We start from the raw sequence: 21,130 nt of genomic DNA, 5'->3' as shown, positions 1-21,130 counted from the left end.
TTGTCTCTAACAATGGTCTGCTTTCTAATGACCACCCTGCTGTCACACTACTGGCCTTGAGAAAGAACCAGACCCATTGACATGTATTACATTCAGCAGATGTACTCATCCAAAGCCAGCTGGTGCGTTCATCTTAAAAACAACAATGTGGAACCACCATCTTGGGCAAAGCTCATTCCACCCGCTATAATAACTGTAATGACTTTCACTAGTCTATAGTCTCCCATCGAACAACAAACAAAACCAAACAAAATAATGACTATGAATAACTACAAATGGAGTCCCATAAATGATGGATTCCAATATATTATTGAAATATCTCTGCAATTTATGTCATGACCCCCTTCACCTTTGCTGTTTTCTGAGTAAGTCCATTACTTTTGCCGTCATTTGAAAAAGTAAGTACATTCTACCCTAACCCACTATTGACATATAGTAGACTACCTAATTTAACTAATTACAGTAAAAGATTATATTTTGCAATAATGTTTTCCTCAAATATCAACATAAATGCAATTTTATAGTGTAAAAGTACACCCGAGCTTCAATAGCTGGCTCTTCTGAATCACTTCCCTGTTTATTTCAGTGGATGCACATGTTTCATCTAGCTTGATGGCAGGCAGGCACTTTGTCTTTAAGGCATGATGGCAGGCAGGCACTTTGTCTTCAAGGCATGATGGCAGGCAGGCACTTTGTCTTTAAGGCATGATGGCAGGCAGGCACTTTGTCTTTGAAGCATGATGGCGGCTCATATTGAACCACCTTTGAGAATCCCTCCTATTATCTGTAAACAGTTTACACAAGCACTTTAACATTGATTGTGGTAAGAAAGGCCTGTAGATCTGCTGATGTTCTTAGAGATTTCAGTGAGCATATTGTGGTCAGCTCTTGGCCTGAATTATGTGGGATGAGCCTGTCCTCTGGTCTGGAGTTTTCTCCATTTTCTCAATCAGCATTGGAATGATGTACTTCATGGTCCCTTTGTAAAGGCCTAGATACCTCTACACTGGCACTTGGTGCCTGTAAGGTGGGTGGGGGATGAGGACCTCATTGGGAGTAATCCCTGCATAGCCAAAACATCCCCATCCCTAGCCTGTTCCTTGGCCTCTTTAATGCCCATTACTGCAACCACCCTGTTAATCCACACTACAACGTCTCCATGAAATGTGATCGCATGAAACCTCTCAGTCTACAGCCACAACAACCCTGTCCAGGTCCTTCAGTCCTCGGGACACATAACAACCCCACTGGTAATCCCCACAATTCAACCATTGATGCCTACAAATTAACTTCTAATCCCCACAATTTCTCTGTTAATCCACACTAACTGTGGATGAGGGATATTTGATCTACAGGTCCCGTCCTCAGGCTCTGTGGAAGCAGGCAATCGACACACTGAGGTCCTACAGGCTCTGAGGCTGTTGACACACTGAGGTCCTACAGGCTCTGAGGCTGTTGACACACTGAGGTCCTACAGGCTCTGAGGCTGTTGACACACTGAGATACTACAGGCTCTGAGGCTGTTGACACACTGGCCAGTGTCAAACACCAGGTGACCCTGGCTCTGTGTGTGAGCGTGTGATGTAGGCTGTCAAACACCAAGTGACCCTGGCTCTGTGTGTGAGCGTGTGATGTAGGCTGTCTTACACCAGGGGACCCTGGCTCTGTGTGTGAGCGTGTGATGTAGGCTGTCAAACACCAAGTGACCCTGGCTCTGTGTGTGAGCGTGTGATGTAGGCTGTCTTACACCAGGGGACCCTGGCTCTGTGTGTGAGCGTGTGATGTAGGCTGTCTTACACCAGGGGACCCTGGCTCTGTGTGTGAGCGTGTGATGTAGGCTGTCAAACAACAGGGGACCCTGGCTCTGTGTGTGAGCGTGTGATGTAGGCTGTCTTACACCAGGGGACCCTGGCTCTGTGTGTGAGCGTGTGATGTAGGCTGTCTTACACCAGGGGACCCTGGCTCTGTGTGTGAGCGTGTGATGTAGGCTGTCTTACACCAGGGGACCCTGGCTCTGTGTGTGAGCGTGTGATGTAGGCTGTCTTACACCAGGGGACCCTGGCTCTGTGTGTGAGCGTGTGATGTAGGCTGTCTTACACCAGGGGACCCTGGCTCTGTGTGTGAGCGTGTGATGTAGGCTGTCTTACACCAGGGGACCCTGGCTCTGTGTGTGAGCGTGTGATGTAGGCTGTCAAACAGAAAACGTGAGCCCCACAGGATGTGGCCCTCAGGTCTCCGCTGAGCTCTGGAAGTGGGTGTCAGACGTCCCATCTGATTTACTCTTCAGATTTGATAACATGTCCCTTCTGCATTCTAACCTTTAACCCCATACCTGCTTGTATACACAGGGAGTCAGCGCAGAGGAGTGTCCGGCACGTGCCTCAACACATTACTGACACAGTGATTTACTTCTCAAAGCCGTTTACTTTAGAAGCCCTGATAACACGTTCTTCCATATCTGAAGCTTTAACTCATTGACTGGCTGTATACAGAGAGGGATAAAGAGATGAGGGTCTCAGAGGCCTTAATAAACATTCAGGCGTGTTGTGGTGACACATGCGGATGACATCAGCCGTGTTAATGGATGTGTGGACATCCTGATGGCATCAGCCATGTTAATGGATGTGTAGGGCTCAAAGTCTGTGATCTCAGTAAGTGTACTTGCAGCACCTGCCAGAAAAACTATTACGGACAGATGATACGTGCCCATCAGTTCACCTGAAGCACGCCTCATTCACCTCCATGGAAGTTGTCGATACCAACTGTTATACAATACTTCAAATGTTATTATAATTAGATTTCTTGTGCAGCCCTAGTGTCAGTACTACAGTGGAGCTATATAAAGCAGTCTTAAATAAAGGTACGTCTGTGTTCCTTCTTGGTGTATTTCCTGTTACATAGACAACCTTGATGCAGCTCAGAGGTACAAGTGTCTGCCCATCAGTTTTTATAACCTGGTTCATCTGCCTCTTATTAGCCAGCATTAGTTCAAGGTCTTACAACTGTTTCACTACTTCCTCACTGCTGCTGTCGGCTAGGCAGATAACAATCCTCAGACAATAGAAAGCCTGTGAAACAAACATGATTTAACTCTCATTTAATTTCACAAGCACATAAGTGTGTTGTTTTTTGTGGTTTAGCCAGTATGTTTTTTTTGTCTCATATTGGCTTCAGGTCTGGCAAATTTTTGTCTACAGCTGTAATTAGAGATCGTGGTTGGTCCAAACCTCTAATCTCTGAAAGGTGTCTTCATGCTTATCTCTCTGGTGCCCTGCTATACTCTGAGTCTCTACCTGAGGATTAACTCTATGCTCCTCCACAATCTAATCTACATCCCAGTGAAGACCAAGGAGGGGGCCCAAATAGTTACCAATGCCCTTAATGAATTGATATGCCCAGTAGGACAGGGAGTAGCCATGTTAAACATGTCATATTATCACAATACTGAGGTATTGTAACTGGTTTTATTGTGATTTTGTTGGACATTAATACTCACCATATGTCTTGTAACATTCTAAAAACAAACTATTGACCTATTTAATAACTTAATAACAGAGAACAACCTATTTAAAAAGATCCAAATAATACGATATATCACCAAAGACAACACCATATTATAAACATATGATTCTATTTAGTATTATATATTAATAGTAAATGCTGTAAATATTTTGATATTTTCTCCCATTTCAAGTTGCCAGAATGGAGCTCATATAGGTAACAACTAGGTAACAATCATTGCCTTAGAACCTAACACCCCCTGAACACCAGCTATGACCTAGTACCCCTGAACACCAGCTACAAACTAGCACCAGCTACGACCTAGTACACCCTGAACAACAGCTACAACCTAGCACCAGCTATGACCTAGTACCCTCTGAACAACAGCTATGTCCTAGTACCCCCTGAACACCGGCTACGACCTAGTACCCCCTGAACACCAGCTACGATCTAGCACCGCTACGACCTAGCAACAGCTACTACCTAGTACCCCCTTAACACCAACTACGACCTAGCACCAGCTATGACCTAGTACCCCCTGAACAACAGCTATGTCCTAGTACACCTGAACACCAGCTACTACCTAGCACCCCCTGAACACCACCTCCAGGCCTTGGGGCCCAAATTACTGCTGATTATAATTCTAGCCCACTAAACAGGGACTTATTTAGATGAATGCCAGTTGAACACAATTAACTATAGGGTACAATGGAATAACAGCAACATTTTGCGTCTTGAGGCTGAGAACCCCTGGACCAGACCACAATACAAGACCTTACTAACGTCAGGCTGAGTCCCCAGTGAGACCACATCCCATTAAGGAAAGCTTCAGTAATTCTAACATTAAAGCTAAGGCTAGCTTGGAGTGCACTGCATCTGTTTCTTCTGATAAGCGTCTGACAGGAAGTCATATTGCAGGATGATGAGTTCCTCTGACCTGGAGGTCCTGAAGTAGCAACAGGAAGTAAGGTTCTGATTCGTAAGGGCCTCAGCTCAACAGGAAGTGCACAGAGGAAGACTTGGAAGAGTATACAGCCGATAAAAGCCTCCCAGGGTTGGTTCAGGTCAGGGAGATCATCACCAGTGTTTTTCTTTAAAATGCAACAGCACATGAAGGTGTGATGACCTCTCCTTATCTGCCACAGACTAACATCGTTGTAGGACAAGTGAAAGTTGTTGTTGGACTCACAGACAATATAGAGGCTTTGTGATTTATTTTATTTTTTTCTCGAGCTGTTTCGTGGCCCCTCTTCAGTTCAGTTTTAGGGCCTTTGGTGTGAAGAGCCCTGAGGTGGCGGAGGAGGTGGGTTTTGGGGGAGGGTGACGTAAAAAGAGGTTTGATTAGATGCCTCTAGAGAGTGTTGTTAGAAACATCAAGCTGTGTTATTTTTTGGGGGGGAGACGGGGCAGGTATAGGGAGAGAGGCGACGGGAGGGAGAGGTGGGGGGAAAGAGAGGTCCCTGGGATCAGAATGGGGAACTACTGCTACTAGGAGGAGGAGCACTTTCACACATAATGATACTTTACTGATCGTGTAACAAAGCCCTAATTTAACTCCAGGGGAGCCCCTAAACTCACACCCTGTTTCTCTAACCCTCACCCAGAAATACATTCGCACCTAAAGACTTCCTTGCTTCAAATCGCCCCAGCTCTACCACAGTCAGAGATCTCTCTTTTTCATTACCATCTTTCTTTTCCAAACATTGGTTTGCATTATTGAAACAAGAAAGAGAAAATAGTAAAAAGAGTGGAAGAAAATAAAGGTTACACAAAAATATTTTGAGAGGATAAAGGACATTTGAAATGTTATTATGATTATGTGCCATGTTGTAATGATGTGCAAATAGTTTGTGTGGGTCATGTAGCTCAGTTGGGAGAACAACTCCAGGGTTGTATGAGAGTCTGTTTAATTACTAGAAGAAAAGTTAATGAATGACATTGTAAAAGAAATGGTTGATATTTAAATGAATTAGTTATCTCCAATGTTGTCCATGCACCTGTGGTTGCCCTTTTGTCATGCCAATGGGTCAGTCTGGATGCTGTATATTGCCTTAAAGTTACAGGAGTTTATGATTTTATTTTGTGATTTCTGGCTCTCTATTATCTAATAGAAATAGGTGGCTATAATTTTGCCAGAGCTTAGGAAGCACAGCTTCCAACAAACAAGCTGAGCGCAGTTTCCACCTCATTTTGTGGTGTTGTCTGCCTTCTATCTCGAGCCATGTCTGCCTGTGGTTGCCGTCGAATAGCAAGGCCATGTTCACTGAATCTGAACATAGTCATGGTTTTTCATCATTTGGGCTCTGTCACAGTGGTCAGGTATTCTGCTTCTGAGTTTTACTCTTTTTACCCATTTTCTTTTCTTAATATGTGCTTGGGTCCAACTGGTTTTGTTCACCTAGGGCTCTATGGGGTCTGTTTGTGTTTAAAGGGTCTTCTCTACATTAATGTCATTGTAAGTCAGGGCTTTGTAATGGGAGAGGGAAATAGCTTTTCTGGATTTTAATAATTAGTGGGCCTAGTGCTAATTGGGCTCTGCATGCATTGTTTAGAGTTTTGCTTTATACTGTAAAGATACAAATAGAAAAATCTTCAGATTCTTAGATGTTTTTCACATACCATTAATTTTCGGTTGATAAGTGGAACCCAGACCTTAAATAAATGTAGCCCACTTCACCGTCTGACAAAAAGGGAGATTTTTGGTGCATTTATTAATGTTAACGTTATTATTTATTTATTTATTAACTTTCTCAAAATGTTAGACATTTGTCCTTAACTACTAACTTTAGTGTATTTATTTTATAGGAAAGCCAGATCTGTTAGTAACTACATTGTCTTTAATAGGAATGTTATCAGCAACTGAGTTCTGATAAATGTCTGGATTGTATCTAGATTATAATTAGCCTGTGCTTCTCAGTGGTCATCAGGTCCTGCTGGAGAAGCTTCTCAGTGGTCCTCTGGTCCTGTTGGAGAAGCTTCTCAGTGGTCCTCTGGTCCTGCTGGAGAAGCTTCTCAGTGGTCCTCTGGTCCTGCTGGAGAAGCTTCTTAGTGGTCCTCTGGTCCTGCTGGAGAAGCTTCTCAGTGGTCCTCTGGTCCTGCTGGAGAAGCTTCTCAGTGGTCCTCAGGTGGCTTCTGTTTCCTGTCAGTGTTCTTTCATGCACCAGTCATTCAGTCAGCCATCCATGCTGACTGCAACCAGTCAGTAAGCCGGTCAGTAGCCCACTCAACTGGCTAATCAGGCCTACATACTCTTCTGTATCTGTGACTCCTCTGATATTAGCAGGTCCTGCATGCTACTCTGACTGAATGGTTTTGTGATCTAGCTGTATGGTTCTCTAATCTGAATGGTTCTGTACTCTGACTGGATGGTTCTACCGCCTAGATACTGAAACAGGTTCAGAGTCTATAGATACAGACCAAGTTGGACTTGATGCTGAAGCTGGTCATATGCTGTATCTAACTGGACAGTTGATCCATCGAAATGGTAAACGGACGTTTACAAAGGTACAAATGGTTCTGCAATAATACAAATCCAATCCAACAATGTTTGGAGACCAACACTGTTTCAGCTTATTTCAGTGGAAATGGTAGCAGTGTTTTAGGTATGGCTGTGCCTATGTAGTTCTTCTAATCTGTAATTTGGAATGGAACGTGTTCTTCTGACGGCAGTGTGTGTTAACATGACTTGTAATATAAGCTTGATAAGAGGTTGTCCAAGCCGCCAGCCTGGAGTGGAGCTCAGGAGGGGGGTTGGGTCAGGGTTGGAGGACCTGCCAGGGAGGATGGTGTGGGGGGTCGTAACGAGTTCCCCAGCTGCCCCCTTGGGACCTCTGGGCTCGTGCTCCATTCCTCTGTGGGCTGCTTTAAAACCACGACCTGTTTATTTAGTGAGGATTAGCAACGTAAAACCCTTCAGCATCCTGGACATGTGGGGTGACGTAGAGGGAGGGAGGGGGGGAGGGAATGAGGGAGGGAGGGAATGAGGGTTCGAGGGAGGGAGGGAGGGAGGGAATGAGGGAGGGAGGGAGGGGGTGGTTATTAAAATTGATTTTTATTAAAACCTGTTTTCTTCATATACAGCAGTACTGACCATCTCCACCCACCAGGTTGTCTTCAGCACACTGCTCATGACCATCTCCACCCACCAGGTTGTCTTCAGTACACTGCTCATGACCATATCCACCTACCAGGTTGTCTTCAGGACACTGTTCATGACCATCTCCACCCACCAGGTTGTCTTCAGGACACTGCTCATGACCATCTCCACCCACCAGGTTGTCTTCAGGACACTGTTCATGACCATCTCCACCCACCAGGTTGTCTTCAGCACAGTGTCTTTGACCATCTCCACCCACCAGGTTGTCTTCAGCACAGTGTCTTTGACCATCTCCACCCACCAGGTTGTCTTCAGGACACTGTTCATGACCATCTCCACCCACCAGGTTGTCTTCAGGACAGTGTTTATGACCATCTCCACCCACCAGGTTGTCTTCAGGACAGTGTTTATGACCATCTCCACCCACCAGGTTGTCTTCAGGACAGTGTTTATGACCATCTCCACCCACCAGGTTGTCTTCAGGACAGTGTTTATGACCATCTCCACCCACCAGGTTGTCTTCAGCACTGTGTTTTTGACCATCTCCACCCACCAGGTTGTCTTCAGCACAGTGTCTTTGACCATCTCCACCCACCAGGTTGTCTTCAGCACTGTGTTTTTGACCATCTCCACCCACCAGGTTGTCTTCAGCACAGTGTCTTTGACCATCTCCACCCACCAGGTTGTCTTCAGCACAGTGTTTATGACCATCTCCACCCACCAGGTTGTCTTCAGCACAGTGTTTATGACCATCTCCACCCACCAGGTTGTCTTCAGCACAGTGTCTTTGACCATCTCCACCCACCAGGTTGTCTTCAGCACACTGTTCATGACCGTCTCCACCCACCAGGTTGTCTTCAGCACAGTGTTTATGACCATCTCCACCCACCAGGTTGTCTTCAGCACAGTGTCTTTGACCGTCTCCACCCACCAGGTTATCTTCAGCACCCATGAGGGGGGGGGGGGTTGTTTAACTATATTCATGAGGCAAAAGTAAATTTCCGGCTCAGGGATTAGGTTTAGGGTCAAATTTACAAATCATTTTATAGTTAGAATTGGGGTTTCTTTAAGGTCCCGGTGTTGTTGGTTAAGTTTAGGGTTAAGGTTAGGCATTACATCCAGGTGAAGTTTAGGCATAAATGTTACTTTATTGACGTTAGGGTTAGTTTTAGATTAAGGTTAGGTTAAGGTTCGGTTTACGGTAAGGGTTAGGGTTATGTTTAGGGTTAAGTTTAGGGCAAGGGAGCATGCAATTTCTATTTTCTGGTCCCCATGAGGATAGCCAATACAAACGTGTGTGTGTGTGTGGTGGGGGATTGTGTGTGTGTGTGTGGTGGGGGATTGTGTGTGTTTGTATGTGGTGGGGGATTGTGTGTGTTTGTATGTGGTGGGGGATTGTGTGTGTTTGTATGTGGTGGGGGATTGTGTGTGTGTGTGTGTGTGTGGTGGGGGATTGTGTGTGTGTGTGTGTGTGGTGGGGGATTGTGTGTGTTTGTGTGTCTGTGTGCGGTGGGGGATTGTGTGTGTGTGTGTGTGTGTGTGGTGGGGGATTGTGTGTGTGTGTGTGTGTGTGTGGTGGGGGATTGTGTGTGTGTGTGTGTGTGTGTGTGTGTGTGTGTGGTGGGGGAGTGTGTGTGTGGTGGGGGAGTGTGTGTGTGTGTGTGTGTGTGTGTATGTGGTGGGGGATTGTGTGTGTGTCTGTGTTTGTGTGTGGTGGGGGATTGTGTGTGTGTATGGTGGGGTGTGTGTGTGTAGTGGGGTGTGTGTGTGTATGGTGGGGTGTGTGTGTGTATGGTGGGGTGTGTGTGTGTAGTGGGGTGTGTGTGTGTATGGTGGGGTGTGTGTGTGTAGTGGGGTGTGTGTGTGTATGGTGGGGGAGTGTGTATGTGGTGGGGGAGTGTGTGTGTGTCTGTGTTTGTGTGTGGTGGGGGATTGTGTGTGTATGTGTGTGTGTAGTGGGGTGTGTGTGTGTAGTGGGGTGTGTGTGTGTAGTGGGGTGTGTGTGTGTAGTGGGGTGTGTGTGTGTATGGTGGGGGAGTGTGTATGTGGTGGGGGAGTGTGTGTGTGTCTGTGTTTGTGTGTGGTGGGGGATTGTGTGTGTATGTGTGTGTGTAGTGGGGTGTGTGTGTGTAGTGGGGTGTGTGTGTGTAGTGGGGTGTGTGTGTGTAGTGGGGTGTGTGTGTGTGTATGGTGGGGTGTGTGTGTGTATGGTGGGGTGTGTGTGTGTGTAGTGGGGTGTGTGTGTGTATGGTGGGGTGTGTGTGTGTATGGTGGGGTGTGTGTGTGTATGGTGGGGTGTGTGTGTGTGTAGTGGGGTGTGTGTGTGTAGTGGGGTGTGTGTGTGTAGTGGGGTGTGTGTGTGTATGGTGGGGTGTGTGTGTGTGTAGTGGGGTGTGTGCGTGTGTGTGGTGGGGGATTGTGTGTGTGTAGTGGGGTGTGTGTGTGTAGTGGGGTGTGTGTGTGTGTAGTGGGGTGTGTGTGTGTAGTGGGGTGTGTGTGTATGGTGGGGTGTGTGTGTGTATGGTGGGGTGTGTGTGTGTATGGTGGGGTGTGTGTGTGTATGGTGGGGTGTGTGTGTGTATGGTGGGGTGTGTGTGTGTAGTGGGGTGTGTGTGTGTAGTGGGGTGTGTGTGTGTAGTGGGGTGTGTGTGTGTATGGTGGGGTGTGTGTGTGTATGGTGGGGTGTGTGTGTGTAGTGGGGTGTGTGTGTGTAGTGGGGTGTGTGTGTGTATGTGTGTGTGTAGTGGGGTGTGTGTGTGTAGTGGGGTGTGTGTGTGTAGTGGGGTGTGTGTGTGTATGTGTGTGTGTAGTGGGGTGTGTGTGTGTATGTGTGTGTGTAGTGGGGTGTGTGTGTGTATGGTGGGGTGTGTGTGTGTGTAGTGGGGTGTGTGTGTGTATGGTGGGGTGTGTGTGTGTGTATGGTGGGGTGTGTGTGTGTGTAGTGGGGTGTGTGTGTGTAGTGGGGTGTGTGTGTGTAGTGGGGTGTGTGTGTGTATGGTGGGGTGTGTGTGTGTATGGTGGGGTGTGTGTGTGTGTAGTGGGGTGTGTGCGTGTGTGTGGTGGGGGATTGTGTGTGTGTAGTGGGGTGTGTGTGTGTAGTGGGGTGTGTGTGTGTAGTGGGGTGTGTGTGTGTAGTGGGGTGTGTGTGTATGGTGGGGTGTGTGTGTGTGTATGGTGGGGTGTGTGTGTGTATGGTGGGGTGTGTGTGTGTATGGTGGGGTGTGTGTGTGTATGGTGGGGTGTGTGTGTGTAGTGGGGTGTGTGTGTGTAGTGGGGTGTGTGTGTGTATGGTGGGGTGTGTGTGTGTATGGTGGGGTGTGTGTGTGTAGTGGGGTGTGTGTGTGTAGTGGGGTGTGTGTGTGTATGTGTGTGTGTAGTGGGGTGTGTGTGTGTAGTGGGGTGTGTGTGTGTAGTGGGGTGTGTGTGTGTATGTGTGTGTGTAGTGGGGTGTGTGTGTGTATGGTGGGGTGTGTGTGTGTATGTGTGTGTGTGTAGTGGGGTGTGTGTGTGTATGTGTGTGTGTAGTGGGGTGTGTGTGTGTATGGTGGGGTGTGTGTGTGTAGTGGGGTGTGTGTGTGTAGTGGGGTGTGTGTGTGTGTATGTGTGTGTGTAGTGGGGTGTGTGCGTGTGTGTGGTAGTACTGAATCAGTGAGGTAGGAAACGGATGTGTTGTGAAAGAGCCACAGGCCTTGTGGAGGCTGGAAGAGGGGGTGCTACTATCAGTAGGACCAGCCGGCCTTCTGACCAACACTTCACTTCCTGTGGGCCTAATGAGGGGCGGTCTGCCGTCTTCTGATAACAACCCAAAACACAGGCAGCCCTTTCTGATCTGCAATGATGTGTGACTCAGTCTGTCTGTCTGTCAGAGGGTAGAAGGAGAGAGAGTCTGTCTGTCTGTCAGAGGGTAGAAGGAGAGGGAGTCTGTCTGTCAGAGGGTAGAAGGAGAGAGTCTGTCTGTCAGAGGGTAGAAGGAGAGAGTCTGTCTGTCTGTCAGAGGGTAGAAGGAGAGAGTCTGTCTGTCTGTCAGAGGGTAGAAGGAGAGAGTCTGTCTGTCTGTCAGAGGGTAGAAGGAGAGAGTCTGTCTGTCTGTCAGAGGGTAGAAGGAGAGAGTCTGTCTGTCTGTCAGAGGGTAGAAGGAGAGAGTCTGTCTGTCTGTCAGAGGGTAGAAGGAGAGAGTCTGTCTGTCTGTCAGAGGGTAGAAGGAGAGCATCTCAGTAGAGGATAAGGGGTCTGGACCCTTGGCTGGGCCTGGTTGGTGTAATCTTGAATGTGTACCTGGGTGAGAACAGCTCTACAGGGATACAATATAGTTCTGGTAGCCCTTCAGAGGCCGTTCACAGCCAGGCGCTGCTCTGTGATTTGCTACATCCAAAATGTGGTCAAGTTATAAAGGGACAGAACAATGTCCCCAGCAAATGGATTGTCTCAAACCAGTCCAAGTATCTAAGCCAATGACCCCGCATTCAGTTTCACCCATGGTGTTCTGCTTTTATAGAACCATTAAAATGCTGAATGTGTCTTCTAGGAATGTCCCGTCAGCCTTCACCTTGGCCTGGAACATAATGTCACTGTTACCGCATTTCCACTGGTGCTTTTATCCGCCACCAGTGTAACACCAGGTATCATGCCAGTTTGCTCCAGAGATGTTTTTCCATTAGAAGTTTGACACCAAGGACCTAGGACAGGCCCTGTCTATACTATGGCAGCCTCCCTTCTCTGGGTTAATGTCCCAGCACAGAAGAAGGCATTCAGGTGTGGAAATGGCATGGATGTCCACCATTCATCCAGGATGGGGTGGAGCCCCGTTTAAATGTTTTCTCTGCCATCTCTGCCTCTGCAGCCTCGTCTTCACTGCCTCTGCAGCCTCGTCTTCTCTGCCATCCCTCTCCTTTGCAGACAGTGTCTGGACTCCAAAAACATAGTAGCCAGCTCCTAAACCCTCAGCCCTTAAATGACATGTTCCATGTTCCTTAAAGGACATGTTCCTTAAAGGACATGTTCCTTAAATGACATGTTCCATGTTCCTTAAAGGACATGTTCCTTAAATGACGTGTTCCATGTTCCTTAAATGACATGAGTGTTCTTGCAAGTAGGGATGTGACTTCATTTCCATTTGAGGGTGGTGGAACCCCCAAAAGTTGGCCCAGATGTTTACTCATCCCCTCAAGCTAAATAAAGCTTTTGTGAATTGGATCAGAACTGCAACCGGTTTCTTCTGGTTCAGTACCGCAGTCATTCAGCAAAAAATTATATTAATTGCAACATAGCTACAGTTTTCTTTTAACAGTATAAACTTTAGGGTAAAACACAATTGTTTGGCACAAGTGGAAACATGGTGTCTGTGGGAACTGGCACCTGTGGAAACAAGGCCTCTGTCTGGACTGGCAGGAAGGGAGACTAGAAATACTGGCCGTGCTAATGTGGGCTGACTTTGTGTTGGAAATGTATTTGTCCTACTGATCATTTGTTATGTCCATGATCTGGGTCTGGAGAACGTCAGGTATAAAGCTTCCTATATTAAGTGTAACTAACATTTGTGTTTCCTCTGCTCAGCCCGTGTCCAGAGCAGGGGATGGGGGATGAGTTTAACCTCATGGACCACTCAGACCTCTACATCCTTGACTTCAGTAAGTACCCTCTGTCTGCCTGTCTGTCTCTGTCTGGCCATGTCAGGTTACTTTAATGGTTCCAGAGGCTGTGTGATTGGATATCCGGGGCCAGTCAGGGCAAACATTCGGCATGAACAATTGGACTTAAATGTGCCTTAAATATAAAGATCATTATATTCAGCTTTATTGTACTGTACAGTACGAGTGCAGTTAGATGCAGTTAGCATCTAACCAGAAGTACATAAAAGAGTGCAGGAAATGTACAAGTATTAAGTAAAGTTTGTGTTACAAGTGGAATGTATAGATGTGCAATGAAGGAAAATACAGTGCAAATGGCAATTCTAAATGAGCAATGAAGGCAAATAGGGGAGGGTAGAAAATGTGCAAGTAAGTGTATGTATAGACACAGGCAGGTTTCCGACCTCACCACAGTACTGAAACGGCTCTGATTATTAAAAGATTATTAGGAACACCTGTTCAATTTCTCATGAATGCAATTATCTAATCAACCAATCACATGGCTGTTGTTTCTATGCATTTAGGGGTGTGGTCCTGGTCAAGACAATCTCCTGAACTCCAAACTGAATGTCAGAATGGGAAAGAAAGGTGATTTAAGCAATTTTGAGCGTGGCATGGTTGTTGGTGCCAGACAGGCCGGTCTGAGTATTTCACAATCTGCTCAGTTACTGGGATTTTCACTCACAACCATTTCTAGGGTTTACAAAGAATGGTGTGAAAAGGGAAAAACATCCAGTATGCGGCAGTCCTGTGGGCCAAAATGCCTTGTTGATGCTAGAGGTCAGAGGAGAATGGGCCGACTGATTCAAGCTGATAGAAGAGCCACTTTGACTGAAATAACCACTCGTTACAACCAAGGTATGCCGCAAAGCATTTGTGAAGCGACAACACGCACAACCTTGAGGCGGATGGGCTACAACAGCACAAGACCCCACCGGGTACCACTCATCTCCACTACAAATAGGAAAAGAGGCTACAATTTGCACAAGCTCACCAAAATTGGACAGTTGAAGACTGGAAGAATGTTGCCTGGTCGGATGAGTCTCGATTTCTGTTGAGACATTCAGATGATAGAGTCAGAATTTGGTGTAAACAGAATGAGAACATGGATCCATCATGCCTTGTTACCACTGTGCAGGCTGGTGGTGGTGGTGTTGTAATGGTGTGGGGGGTGTTTTCTTGGCACACTTTAGGCCCCTTAGTGCCAATTGGGCATCGTTTAAATGCCACGGCCTACCTGAGCATTGATTCTGACCATGTCCATCCCTTTATGACCACCATGTACCCATCCTCTGATGGCTACTTCCAGCAGGATAATGCACCATGTCACAAAGCTCGAATCATTTCAAATTGGTTTCTTGAACATGACAATGAGTTCACTGTACTGAAATGGCCCCCACAGTCACCAGATCTCAACCCAATGGAGCATCTTTGGGATGTGGTGGAACGGGAGCTTCATGTCCTGGATGTGCATCCCACAAATCTCCAACTGCAAGATGCTATCCTATCAATATGGGCCAACATTTCTAAAGAATGCTTTCAGCACCTTGTTGAATCAATGCCATGTAGAATGAAGGCAGTTCTGGTGTTCCTAATAATCCTTTAGGTGAGTGTAGATAGGCTGGAAAATTGGGTAGGACTCTCCGGGACAGTCCTTGATTGATTCAGATCTTGTCTAGATGGCTGGAGTTACTTTGTCACCATTGGTAATCATGAATCTGATAGGGTGGCTATGACATGCATAGTTCCACAGGGATCAGTTCTTGGACCACCTCTATATGCTACCTCTTGGCCAAATTCTACCGAACAACAACATTAACTACCACAGCTATGGTGATGATAGTCAAATGTATATGTATCTCAAACCAAATGACTACAGCTCAATAGACTGACGTGTCACTGTATAGAGCACATCTGTGGCATTGTGCTGTGTGATGGAACTGCACATTTTAGAGTGGCCTTTTATTGTTGCCAACCTAAGGCACACCTGTGCAATAATCAGGCTGTCTAATCAGCATCTTGACATACCAACTTTGGGGTGGATGGATTATCTCTGCAAAGGAGACGTGCTCACTAACACAGATTTAGACAGATTTGTGAACAATATTTGAAAGGAATAGGCCTTTTGTGTACATAGAGAAAGTCTTAGATCTTTGAGTTCAACTCATGATAAATGGGGGCAAAAACAAAAGTTTTCCGTTTATAATTTTGTTCAGTGTACATACTTGGATGAATCAAAATTGTCTACAATTAAACCAAGAAAAAATACATTATTGTGTTTGGCAACAAAAAGAAAGAGAACAAGTATTATTCTCGGGCCCTAAAAACCAGGGACCAAGTGTGTAATCTTAGTGTTCTGATAGACTCAGATCTCATGTTCAACAGTCATATCAAAGTGGTCACCAAAACAGCATTCAGTCATCTTAATAATATAGACCGAATCAAAGGCTTGGTGTCCCAAAAAGACCAAGAGAAGCTCATCCATGCTTTTATCTTTAGTAGGGTTGAATAATGTAATGGCCTCTTAACTGGATTCCCCAAAAGTACTGTAAAACAGCTGCAGCTCATTCAGAATGCTGCTGCTAGAATGTTAACCAGGACCAAGAGAACAGAACACATCACTCCGGTTTCTTAAATCTTTGCACTGGCTTCCAGTCAGTTACAGAATAGATTTTAAAGTGGTGCTTTTAGTTTATAAATCTCAGAATGGTTTAGGCCCGAATACATTTCTGATATGTTTGAAGAGTACAACTGTGCAGGTCTCTTAGATCCATGAACACAGCTCAACTAGTACAGCCCAGAATCCAAACAAAAATTACGAAGCTGTGTTTAGCTCTTATTCTGTACAAAACTGGAAGATCTTAGACGTGCCCCAAACGTATACATTTTTAAATCCAGGTTAATTAAAAAAAACTTCTCTTTTCATCCACCTTTGACTGAGCACTTGAACTTAACCGCACTGTTTAGCATTACAGTTTTTATAGGTTCCTCATGGAATCGACTACAGAATATTTATTTTATTTTTATTATATTTTATTATATAAAATATATATATTGTGCTATATAAATTAACTTACTTGCTTGCTTGCGTGCTTGCATGTATGTGCAAGTAGGAATGAATAGTTGTGCCATGAGGCAAATGCAAGTACAAATTGCAATTCTTACTGCAATCGAGTAAGTTTGAGTCTGTCGTGTATATAGTGTGTATTCAAGGAGAAATTATGTGGGAAAAATATGAATGAAACAAATTACTTTTTCAATGAACTTGAACCACAGAGCTGGACCATTGCTAGGTGTCTGTATAGCCTCTTCTGAACAAATCCTCTTTTCCCACTGGCCGTTTTAATAGTTCATTGTAATAAGCTTTACTGGTAACTCATTAGCTTATTACTAGTCTGCTTCTTTAACCACTGTGCTATTTAACAAGGGTCTGTCAGTCACATTCGCTCTTCTTAGCCGGCTCCACTTACGCGGTCCAGCAAAAATAGAATTTTTAAAATATTTTTGAAACAAATATTTTATAGGGCCCTGGTATGTGTGTAGTAACTTGCAGTGTGTCTATGTGTGGTTATCTCAGGCGTGTGTGTTTGTGATTATGTCAGGTGTGTCTATTTAATTATCTTAGGTGTGTGTGTAGTTGTCTTAGTTGTGTGTCAACTCTTGGGGTTGAGTTGTAGCACCTCTTTCTCTCCTAACCTCGTCTAGTGAAGATGTGTCAGAGAGTGTCATTAGATCTGTTTGAGTCACCCAGATGTTTGGCCTTTCTTCAGGGAGTATCATTAGATCTGTCTGAGTCACCCAGATGTTTGGCCTTTCTTCAGGGAATATCATTAGATCTGTCTGAGTCACCCAGATGTTTGGCCTTTCTTCAGGGAATATCATTAGATCTGTCTGAGTCACCCAGATGTTTGGCCTTTCTTCAGGGAATATCATTAGATCTGTCTGAGTCACCCAGATGTTTGGCCTTTCTTCAGGGTATATCATTAGATCTGTCTGAGTCACCCAGATGTTTGGCCTCTTTTCTTCCAGGTCCTAATCTGAAGACGTTATGCAAGCTAGCGGTGATCAACTACAGCCTAGATCAGCAAGGACTTCCTCATGACCTCCGGTAACCCTTAAAGCTGCTGCTATTTACTACATGTTCTCTTGTTTTGGAAACATTAGTCATGGTGCTCATTCAAATTGTTTTTAAAGCCTTGTCATTGCTTTTTCCTGTATCATGATACATGTCGTCTAGGACCTCAACACCATGTTATCACATGTCATCTAGGACCTCAGGACACCATGGTATCACATATCATCTAGGACCTCAGGACACCATGTTATCACATGTCATCGAGGACAATGTATTCATGTAACTGAAAACATTTCAAGTAGAACAAACAGCATTTTAAAAAGGTTGAAACACACACACACACATTAACGAAACATTACTAATGTTCTGGATATTGATCTACTCCATTAATAATATTCTGGATATTGACCTACTCCCATTACTAATATTCTGGATATTGATCTACTCCCATTACTAATATTCTGGATATTGACCTACTCCCATTACTAATATTCTGGATATTGACCTACTCCCATTACTAATATTCTGGATATTGATCTACTCCCATTACTAATATTCTGGATATTGACCTACTCCCATTACTAATATTCTGGATATTGACCTACTCCCATTACTAATATTCTGGATATTGATCTACTCCCATTACTAATATTCTGGATATTGATCTACTCCCATTACTAATATTCTGGATATTGACCTACTCCCATTACTAATATTCTGGATATTGACCTACTCCCATTACTAATATTCTGGATATTGATCTACTCCCATTACTAATATTCTGGATATTGATCTACTCCCATTACTAATATTCTGGATATTGATCTACTCCCATTACTAATATTCTGGATATTGATTTACTCCTGTTTCTAATATTCTGGATGCCATGGATATACTCCTGTTACTCATGTTAGCCAGATAATGAGTAGGCAACTTGATATACACCCACACAAACAAACAAACACACACACACACACACACCACTTTGGTGTTGTCAATTGTGTTCCTAACCCCTAAGAGGCTTTTAGGTGGGGTCAGGAGTGACTTGACCTCCCTCTTCCTGACAAGGACTAGTGCTGACCTTCAACCCAAATGGCAATTATGTACACACAATCACAAACAAAATAAACACACAATCACCCAATCAAACGCACAATCAAACACACTCACATACAAACACAATACAACACACGATTACACACACGTAATCAGTCACAAATACAACATCCACTACTATTAAGAACACACACACTCACACACAAGTGTATGAAACACAAAATCAAGTGCCTAACAGCACACACAGTCAAAGCGAGGGTTCATCCCTACTCACACACACACACACTCACATACACACAAACACACCCATGGATCACAAACAATGAATGTTAGACAAAGAGATGAGCCAGTAACAACAATATGTGGCTCAACACCACTATACCAGCCCCCTCCCTGTCCCTTAACACCACTATACCAGCCCCCTCCCTGTCCCTTAACACCACTATACCAGCCCCCTCCCTGTCCCTCAACACCACTATACCAGCCCCCTCCCTGTCCCTTAACATCACTATACCAGCCCCCCTTCCTGTCCCTCAACACTATACCAGCCCCCTCCCGGTCCCTTAACACCACTATACCAGCCCCCCTCCCGGTCCCTCAACACCACTATACCAGCCCCCCTCCCTGTCCATCAACACCACTATACCAGCCCCCTCCCTAACCCTCAACACTATACCAGCCCCCTCCCTGTCCCTCAACACTATACCAGCCCCCTCCCTGTCCCTCAACACTATACCAGCCCCCTCCCTGTCCCTCAACACCACTATACCCTCCCCCTCCCTGTCCCTCAACACCACTATACCCTCCCCCTCCCTGTCCCTCAACACCACTATACCAGCCCCCTCCCTGTCCCTTAACACCACTATACCAGCCCCCCTCCCTGTCCCTTAACACCACTATACCAGCCCCCTCCCTGTCCCTCAACACCACTATACCAGCCCCCTCCCGGTCCCTTAACACCACTATACCAGCCCCCTCCCGGTCCCTTAACACCACTATACCAGCCCCCTCCCTGTCCCTTAACACCACTATACCAGCCCCCTCCCGCTCCCTCAACACTATACCAGCGCCCTCCCTGTCCCTCAACACTACTATACCCTCCCCCTTCCTGTCCCTCAACACTATACCAGCCCCCTCCCTGTCCCTTAACACCACTATACCAGCCCCCTCCCTGTCCCTTAACACCACTATACCCTCCCCCTTCCTGTCCCTCAACACTATACCAGCCCCCTCCCGGTCCCTCAACACTATACCAGCCCCCTCCCGGTCCCTGAACACTATACCAGCCCCCCTCCCGGTCCCTCAACACCACTATACCAGCCCCCCTCCCTGTCCATCAACACCACTATACCAGCCCCCTCCCTAACCCTCAACACTATACCAGCCCCCTCCCTAACCCTCAATACTATACCAGCCCTCCTCCCTTAACCTCAACCTCTCACACAGGATCACCGTGGTTACAACATGACAGTGTCATGCCACTGAGAGATTTCCTGAATTCATTAAGATGTTAACTGAACTCTGTCTCTTGTAGGTGGGAGCTGAACGCCATGACAACTAACAGTAACATCAGTAGACCCATCTTTTCCTCCCACGGCTGAACTGGCAACCACAGTACCATATAATCCCCTAGGCCCAAGAGCAAAGACCTTAACATAACATGCAGAAATGGGCCCTGGAGCTGATCCACTATTTGAGAAGTCCTCTGACCCTCTACTAGAACTTGGCAGGGAGCCCAGATCTAACCGTAGTACCAGTGCTAACTCCTACAGAACTCTGCTGTCTGGGCTGAACTAGATTATCCCATGAAGCTCCAACAGAACCCTGCTATCTGGACTGAACTAGATGACCCCATGAAGCTCCAACAGAACCCTGCTATCTGGACTGCACTAGATGACCCAATGAAGCTCCAACAGGACCCTGCTATCTGGACTGAACTAGACTACCCCATGAAGCTCCAACAGAACCCTGCTATCTGGACTCATCTAGCTCACCCCACAGAGCTTGAGCCAAACATCAGCATTGAAGTTCTGGCACTTACTATCTGGATTTTTTATCTGTGGATCAGCACCTATCTGGCTGTACCTAGTCTGATTCTTGTAGTTCAGTGTAAAGACTTATCATGGCTGTCGGACTCTTTCGGACCTGAGCCCCTTGTCTGTCTGTCTGTCTGTCTGTCTCTGTACAGCAAAACATTGATCTGCTCTTGATTGAGTTGCCTCCCTCACACGCTCTCACTCTGTGACCTTTTGTTCCCTCTCCCTCTCTACATAAAAACAATGATCTCCCATCTTCCCATGTTTTCTGTGTTTTCCCTGGACTCTGAGAATAGAGAAGCTATTGTACTGATGATGAAAGGTGTTATAATATCTGGGATTGCAGTTACTCACAAATTCATGATAATCACAAAGTACCCTGATTGTTTTAAGAATTATAACAGTCAGAAACATCCTTCACTCAGCATTTATGTTTTGTTTTGAAAGAACACTGACATTTAGATCTGGTATGGTTTTCTTAATTCAGGTCTTTACTACCATTGCTGACTGATCAGTGACCCCAACCCCGTCCCTCCAGTTGTTTTGTTCACAAGCTCACATTGGGGAAACAGGAGTAGCTCCTTTATGCCAAATGTTCTGAATAATCGCAAACAAGTATATCCTCACAAACCCATTTCATCCTCAGAAACCCTTCTTCGTCCTTGCAGACCCATCTTTGTTCTCGCAAACCATTATTTGTCCTCCAGAACTTCATCCTCAGAAACCCTCCTTCGTCCTT

General features: G+C 45.7%; 1 protein-coding gene across 3 annotated transcripts in view; it reads left to right on the top strand.

Moving 5' to 3' along the window:
* The window catches only part of klhdc3 (kelch domain containing 3), a 45,658-nt gene extending 25,011 nt beyond the window's left edge, over positions 1–20,647 (top strand). For 2 of the 3 annotated variants that reach the window (XM_029119738.2, XM_029119739.2), the window contains exons 9-11: positions 13,151–13,224; positions 17,254–17,332; positions 19,890–20,647. In XM_029119738.2, coding sequence (XP_028975571.1) covers positions 13,151–13,224; positions 17,254–17,332; positions 19,890–19,956 — 220 coding nt within the window. In that variant the 3' untranslated portion in view covers positions 19,957–20,647. Of the gene's footprint in view, positions 1–7,567; positions 8,532–13,150; positions 13,227–17,253; positions 17,333–19,889 lie in introns of those variants that run through there. The other variant, XM_034292102.1, reaches the window with a different exon arrangement.
* The last annotated feature ends 483 nt before the right edge of the window (positions 20,648–21,130 follow it).

The sequence above is a fragment of the Esox lucius genome, chromosome 5 (assembly GCF_011004845.1).
Source record: "Esox lucius isolate fEsoLuc1 chromosome 5, fEsoLuc1.pri, whole genome shotgun sequence".
Taxonomy (NCBI): Eukaryota; Metazoa; Chordata; class Actinopteri; order Esociformes; family Esocidae; genus Esox; species Esox lucius.
This window is presented reverse-complemented; position numbering and strand designations above follow the sequence as displayed.